The sequence below is a fragment of the Orycteropus afer genome, unplaced genomic scaffold (assembly GCF_000298275.1).
Source record: "Orycteropus afer afer isolate SDZICR_OR568_19922 unplaced genomic scaffold, OryAfe1.0 scaffold00018, whole genome shotgun sequence".
Lineage (NCBI taxonomy): Eukaryota > Metazoa > Chordata > Mammalia > Tubulidentata > Orycteropodidae > Orycteropus > Orycteropus afer.
This window is the reverse complement of record NW_006921605.1, coordinates 1,422,971-1,430,387: the sequence shown is the minus strand read 5'-3', so window position 1 is coordinate 1,430,387 and position 7,417 is coordinate 1,422,971. Positions and strand designations below refer to the sequence as shown.

Genomic DNA, 7,417 nt, shown 5'->3' with positions numbered 1-7,417 from the left:
GGTTCAGTTTAATGATGTCGTCCAGGGACATGTCCATTTTGTCGGCCATGGCGGGCGCGGAATCGGCCTCGGCTGGAGCCCGCGCGTCAGCACGCCGGCGCGTCACTTCCGTCGCCGTGAGGGGCCTTCCGGAGCCGCGTCCTCGGAGCGCCTGCTGATTGGCTGCGAGCCGGACGCCGAGAGCGCAGGGCAGAGCGACGCTTGCGCAGTAGCTAGCAGGGCTCAGCGGGCTGCTCTCGAAAGGTGCCAGGCAGCGGTCGCGGTCGTTTTTATACCTTCCCGCGCGGACGCCGGCGCTGCCAACGGACGGGCGGGCGGGGCCGTGTTGATTAGGTCGCACAAGGTGCGAGGGTTGGACGGCAGCCGTTGGGGGCGGGGCCTGGGGCGGGGCGCTCCTTCCCCGCGCTGCTTGCCGAGGGTTGGGGGTGGCATCTCCGCGGTCTCCCCTGGGCCGACCCGGCGTCGCTGCGGAAGCCTGGGCTCTCGGGGCTGTAGGTGCTGGGCTCGGCGACCGGGTGAAGGTGGGTTGCCGAGGCAGACAGGGCGGTTGAGGCCCCGCTTGTCCGCTGTGACAGCAGACTCCTTTGGGAGGTGGCCTCCATTTCCCACCTACGCCTCCCGGTGCACCGTTTCTGAACATTCGGTCCTCGGCACTTTGCCGTTGGTTCTGTCACAAGCCGCGAGGCAGGTGGGAGCCCTGAATACACACTGGTTTATTATTTTTGGCGGGGCGTTCTTTCTGGAGCCGAAGGCGCCCACTGAGCGGGAATTTTGGTCTCCCTCCCGTTCTTTTGGCAACTCTCGTTTGAGTAGTTTGGCGGTTGGTTAGTGGGAGTCAACAGCAGCGATGGTGAGGCTGGCGCAGGACCGGGCGCTGTTTGGTTCCGTTGTACGGAGGGTCGCTACGAGCCCGCGGCGCCTACGACAGCAGCGCGTGCCAGTGTGCCCTTGTGAGTTTCGGGATAGAACTTCAGGTCCTTGACTCAACAGAACTCAGAATCCCTGCCGCGGAGTCGGTTCGGACCCATAGCGACCCGTCCTGGGGTTTCCGAGGCGGTGTCTCCCGGAAGTAGATTGCCCAACCTTCGTTCCGAGGAGTGGCTGGTGGGTTTGAACCGCCAGCCTCCTGGTTACAGTCACATGCCTTAGGCACTACTCACCTGTGGTAGGTGCACGGAACACTGGAGAGCCTCCTGTCGCCTTGCACCTGATCCCTGCCTCCGAGCTCCCTTCCTTGGAGACAGGTCTTTGGACAACAGAGTACTGCCTCTGCCACGGTGCCATCTTGTAGGAGGGGTCTGCAGTCCCAGCGGTGCTGACTCTCTTGGGCCCAAGTGCCCTAGCTCTGCAGACCCTTTAGCAAGGTCCTCCTCTTCCTTCAGCCTGACGGCTCCCCACCATGAGGGTGAAGATCAAGTGCTGGAATGGTGTGGCCACTTGGCTCTGGGTAGCCAACGACGAGAACTGCGGCATCTGCCGGATGGCCTTCAATGGCTGCTGCCCAGACTGTGAGTGTCCCCTTTCTGCCCCGAGCTCGGCCTCAGCCCCTCTGGACACAATCCCTGGGTTTTAATTCCTGAAGAGCTGACATCCAAAAAGCCAGGCCCATGTGTGGATGACAATCTAACTCACAGTTTTGTTTTAAAAAAAAAAGGGTGCAGCCTTTCATTGTAATCACACTCAGCTGTGCAATGCAAGGATGAAATCAGATGTTAAAACTTTTTATTTGCACATTTTCAAACAAAAAGGAGAGTGGTATCAGGACATTGGACCCATTATCAGCATCTTGACACCTCACCCCACACACTTCATCCACCTTCAGCTACATCTTGATACCCATCACCAACTTCCCCGTGGCACCGTGGTGACATCTACCTGTGGCAGTAAGTCCCCAGTGTCACCCTACCCCTCCTCTTAGTCCCAGTTGCTGCAGTCTGCCCCGACTGCCTCTGCAGCTGGGTGGTTGGAGCCAGGGCCCCACTCCACATGCTGTCACTGTTAAGGCTCTGTGTTGTAGAGCAGTTTTGTCCTTCCGGGGCCCCAGAATCCTGCTAGGACTTGGTACAATGGGACCCAAGGGATGGCGTTTTATCCCAGTGGCTGGAGCTTTCCCAAGCTTGGCCAGCAGATCTCATGATTTGGGGACTGACACATCTTGATCAGATTTGGCTAATGGGGTGGGGTCTTCGGAGCAATGATTGGGTCTCCTGACCTGGGTGTGTTGGCTGATTGTTGGACAGTAAAGTCAGTTCTGACTCAGCAATCCCATGGGACAGAGTGGACCTACCCCTACAAGGTTTCCTGGCTGTAATTTTTTTCTTTTAATGAAGAAAATTTGTTGTTGTAGAGGACATGCACAACAAAACGTCCACCTGTCCAGCACTCCTCCACGCATTGTCTGTGACACCGATGGCAATCTTCCAGTTATGCCGCCATTCCTACCCTCCTTGTCTGAGTCGTTCCTCCCCCATTAGTATCAATTCACTACCTCTAAGGTTCCTGTCGGGAGCTCTGGTAGCATAGTGGCTAAGACACTTGCCTGCTAACCAGACGGCTGGCGGTTCAAACCCACCAGCCACTCCTCGGAAGGAAGGTTGGGCAATCCTACTTCCGTAGTGATACTGCCTCGGAAACCCAAGGAGGGGTCGCTATGAGTCGGGGCCGACTCGACGGCACACAACAACAACAACAACAAGGTTCCTGTCTAATCTTTCCAGTTGCCGTTGTCGATTTGATTTCACATAGATCGTTCTTAAGAGCTCAGAGCAGACACTTTTAGTTCGTTCAGCTAAACTATTGTTTGGTTCTAAGAAGATTTCGGGGGCTATTTTGGTTTAGTTTAAAGATTATCTCCAGGTAACAGTTTTCAGTTTGTTCACCCGTCGTGGCTCCGTGAAGGCTGGAGTGCACAGAATCTTAATTCTGTTCTTCATTTCCTCCCTTTTGATCAGAATTCTGCTGTAGAATTTTGATCAGAAGTGCAGTAACGGTAGATGGGCACCATCCATTTCCTCTCGTCTCCTGGCAAAGGAGGCAGTTGTTCCCATGGAGGCAACTGGCCGCACATTCTTAGTTCTCTAATGCTGCTATGAAAGAAATACTACAAGTGGGTGGTTTCAGTAAGCAAATTTATTCTCTCACAGTTTAAGTTCTATTTGGATAGAAATCCAAATTCAGGTTGCCAGCTCTAGGGGTGGCATCCTCTCTGTCAGCTCCGAGGGGACATCGTTGTCTGCTTTCAGCATCTGTGCACCTGGCATTCCTTGGAGATCTTTGTGTGTCTTGGCATCAGTCTTCCCTCAGGTCTAGGAGGTTGCTGGTGCAGAGACCCTGGGTCCAAAGGAGGCACTTCTCCCAGCTCCTTTCTTGGTGGTCGTAGTCCCTACTCTCTGCTAGAGTCACTCTCCTTTTATCTCTTGTAAGATAAGATGTGACACAGGCCAAACCCCAGGGAAACGCCCCTTGTGTCAGTTCAGGGCTGTGACCTGATCAAAGGCATATCCTGCCCGGTAAGGCAGACCACAGAACTGATGCATTTGAATTGGGGTGTTACCAAATAATATCGAATGTGCCAGAAGAATGTTTTAGAAGCAAGAATGGCCAGGCTTTGTCTCTTGTTCTTTGGTCACATTGTCAGAAGGGACCAATCCCTGGAGAAGAACATCATGCTTAGTAGGGCAGCGAGAAAGGGCAGCGAGATGCACGGACACAGTGGCTGCAGTGACGGACTGGCAGTGCCTGTGAGGGCTGGTACAGGACCAGGCGCGTTCCCTGCTGTGGTACATCAGGCTGTGGTACATCAGGCTGGTGGGAGTTGGAACCAACTCCATGGCACCCAACGACAGTTCTGGTGGCACAGTGGTTAATCATTTAGCTGCTGACTGAAAGGTTTGGTGGTTTTGAACCCACCAGCAGCTCCATGGGGAAAAAATGAGTCAGTCAGGCAGTCTGCGCCCATAAAGATTTACAACTTTGCAAGCCTTATGGAGCAGTTCTGTCCTGTCCTGCAGGGGTTCTGCGAGTCAGAATGGACTCAGTGGCAGTGTTATGTTTTTTTCTTTGGTTCCCACCCTAATCCCCTTACAACTGATTGGCTGATCCTATCAGATCACGTCATGGGGAATAATTACATGACTGCCCAACCACTGAGACTCATGACCCAGCCATGTGGACACACATTTTGGTGTGTCCCATGTCCTTCTGTTCCTGACCGTCTTCCTCTGTTGTTCCTGGTGAATATGGACCCATTGTGCCTCGGATGGCCGCTGGCCAGCTTCGGAAACCCCAGGCACTACATTAAGAACCTACATTGTAATCTTCACAGAAACAGATGGAAGGGTCCTTGGAGCTGCTGGGTGGGCTGGGTTTGAACTCAACCTTCCAGTAGAAGCTGAGCAATTAAATGTTTACGCCAGCTGAGTAGCGGATGAGTCTGGTAAGTAAATCACTGGAGATCTGGTTGGATTTCACCTGTTATGTTGCCCTGCATAAGGGTCGGTACAGCGGAAGCCTGCAGGGCAGTTCTTGTGATTTCCTGAGCAGGAAAGATACCCACTTCTGGAAGGTGGCTGAGCCATGCCTCTGGGTATGAGCGTACTGTTGAGTCCCTATGTTAGTGGTTGCACCAGAGAGCTACCAGCCCCCTGGCCCCTGCCTCGCTGGCAGGTTCTAGAACTCAAATCCCATACAGATTGTGTTAGAATGGCGACTGCTTGCTGTAGGGCACACACAGACTGCCACCATTGGATATGCAGATTGTTGAGTGATCGTCCATTCTGACGTGCAGAGTGTGGCAGGTCCGAGTGCAGGCTGCAGGCTGCAGGCCACAGTCTGGGACAGCAGGCTGCTCTTGCTGATGTCAGAGTGGCTGAGGCCATGATGAACCGTCTGTCCTGGACGCCCATGGGGGTCAGCAGCTGGTAGAAAGCGTGTGGTTGAACCCGCCGACTCCGTCCAGTGAGCATACTCTCTCAGAGTGTGGGTGTTTGTCATCAGATAAGCTGCCTTTGCCAGGACGGCCCCAGAGTGAGCTCCCTGATGCTGGAGAGGGCTTTTAAAGGTGCAGACACATTTTCTGCAGAGAGGGCGACAAGCTGTCATGGCGGCCGTTCCCCTGACCATGGAAGTCAGGGATCCCTGGGTTGGGCAGAGGTGATGGTCAGGTCCTGGGGACTGCTCAGGGAGACCGAGGAGGAGATGCTTGGTGGCCCAAGACCCTCGCGTGTGGGACTCCTTGTGCTCAGGCTGTTTGCAAAGTTGGCATCTGCAGCTCTCTTAAGAATCACATTGATCACTTTTCCTCCATTACGGCTGCTTCACTCTGCCTTCTGTGGTAGCCGGGGGCACAGGCAGTTCCCATCCTGAGAAAGCGGGCAGATTTAGCACTCCGGAAGTGTCCTTAAGAGGGCACTATTGTCCTAGACACAGCTGGGGGGCTGCGCCCCACCCTGCCCCACAGTGCCCAGCCCCACTGTGCCCCTTCCCCTCTGCAGGTAAGGTGCCCGGAGACGACTGCCCCCTGGTGTGGGGTCAGTGCTCACACTGCTTCCACATGCACTGCATCCTCAAGTGGCTCCACGCACAGCAGGTGCAGCAGCACTGCCCCATGTGCCGCCAGGAGTGGAAGTTCAAGGAGTGAGCCGCCCCCGGGCGCTGCACCCATGCTGCCGCATCCAGACTCGCCGCCCCCCACCTCCACGCTCAGCCCGGACTCGCCGCCCCCCACCTCCACGCTCAGCCCGGACTCGCCGCCCCCCACCTCCACGCTCAGCTGGGACTCATGACCCCTCAGCTCTGTGCCTGGGGCTTTGTCCCTCAGTCCTGTTCCACCTGGAGCCACTGCTCCATGCCCAGGGGAGCAGCCCCCTAGTCCCCAGCTTGGCCTGGCCTCACTGCCCCCTTAGACCCTTCCCACAGGAACAGCCCTCTCCTGACTGATGAGGTTGAAACAAGGACAGTGTTTGTTTTCCTGTGGTAAGCTGATGATTTATCAAGTAGGTAAAGTTCATTAAACTCTCTGCGTCTCGCCAGAGGCCTCCAGGATCTGTTTTCTTGGTGCTTCGATATTAAAATTCTCATGAATAAACATTCCCACAGGCACCTGGGGCTGGCCAGGCTGACTCACAGGCTGTGAGCTGGGAGAACCGGGGACCAGGTCTCAGCTGGCAGGTGCCTTCCAACTGGAGGACCGTGACTGAGCATGGAGCTCCCTCACGCATGAGTGCCCAGCAACGCTCCTGGTTCCATCAGGAAGTCTGTGACCAGCATGTTGGGTGGGTGTAAGGTCAGTGAGGAGCACAGCTCCCCTGTTGGGAAGGGTTGACATGACACAGGACACGGCCTCCCAGGACCCCACTGCCTCTGCAGACAGTTACCTGGGCCCCAGCTGGCTGGTGGCGCCTGAGGTGGCAGCAGGAGTTCACATGCAGTGCAGAGACCCACCCTCACCAGGTGAAAGAGCTTGGGTTACTCGAGGCGGCCTCCAGGCAACCGGCAGGCAGGGCAGCAGTCCAGGGTGGACTTGGAAGGCTGAGATCTTTGGACCCCCCATGGCCTCCTTGATGGAGGTGTTCTGATGTCATGGGACCCCCAGCTCTGCGGTGGGCCTCACTCGGGTCCTGTCCCCAGACTCTGGTAGGCTCCTGCTGCCTTGTGAACCTGTCCTAGGGAAAGCGCGCTCCTGCCCTCCTCTCAGGTATCCTGCCACCCTGGGTAACGGTGCTTTTGGGTCTGAGCCCAGCCACCCCATTATCAGAGGTTAATGGGCCTCCCCTCCTTGACCCTCAGCCCTTCCCCCATGAGGGCCTGGGTGCCACCTGCCTGTGTGGTCCTCTGGGAGCACTTTGCCCTTCTGAGTGAGCTGGCCACCTGCCCAGGGCAGCCCCATCCTGTGCATGTTAGGGGCTGGGGTTTCCTGGGCGGTAACATGTAACGTTCTGGGCTCGTAACATTTGCTGGACTATGTGCTGAGTGAGTGGGAGCAGGACCTCAGATACAGACACACATAGGAAGGGCCTTGATTCCAGGGCAAGGGCCACAGGGACTGGGGCCTGGCGGCTGCCCTTTCCTCCTATCAGCTCCTTTCCTGAGGCCTCGGCTGCCCAGTGGTGGTCCTGTTGGTAGAGCCTTCTCTCGTGGGTACAAAACAATGTCCCCGGACACCCAGGGGCTTTAATGTCTCAGGTCAGATGACCTGGGTCCTGGGCTAGCCAGGCCACAGCCGGGGCCAGTGTCCCAAGAGGAAGGCTGGGGAAAGCTACAGCTTGAGCCAGCCCGGCTCCCAGGGCGCCGACCCGGCTCAGCCTCGTCCTGGGCATGGGGAGACCCAGAGGGGGCCTCTGCGCTCCGCGCACTTCCCGCGCCCGGCGCCGGCCGCCCGCACACCTTCCTCCTCCCGGCGCCGCAGGCGGCACCGCCT

The 7,417-nt window shown here is 56.7% G+C and overlaps 2 protein-coding genes across 2 annotated transcripts in view; one reads left to right on the top strand and one right to left on the bottom strand.

The window, feature by feature from the left end:
- ALYREF (Aly/REF export factor) overlaps positions 1 to 602 on the bottom strand; it is a 5,722-nt gene extending 5,120 nt beyond the window's left edge. Inside the window, exons 1-2 of the mRNA XM_007959805.1 lie at positions 457 to 602; positions 2 to 296 (exon numbers count right to left, since the gene is read on the bottom strand). Coding sequence (XP_007957996.1) covers positions 2 to 296; positions 457 to 602 — 441 coding nt within the window. The remainder of the gene's footprint in view (position 1; positions 297 to 456) is intronic.
- Positions 603 to 1,399: 797 nt separating this feature from the next.
- Positions 1,400 to 5,638, top strand: ANAPC11 (anaphase promoting complex subunit 11). The gene is made up of 2 exons (XM_007959572.1): positions 1,400 to 1,508; positions 5,493 to 5,638. The coding sequence occupies exons 1-2, from the start codon at positions 1,400 to 1,402 to the stop codon at positions 5,636 to 5,638; spliced, it is 255 nt and encodes an 84-aa protein (XP_007957763.1).
- Positions 5,639 to 7,417: the final 1,779 nt, after the last annotated feature.

Bases quoted from the DNA above. Each gene is read 5' to 3' on its own strand.
- ANAPC11 (XM_007959572.1), top strand. From the start codon at position 1,400: ATGAGGGTGAAGATCAAGTGCTGGAATGGTGTGGCCACTTGGCTCTGG. The intron at 1,509-5,492 runs GTGAGTGTCCCC...TCCCCTCTGCAG, and splicing joins CAATGGCTGCTGCCCAGACT to GTAAGGTGCCCGGAGACGAC.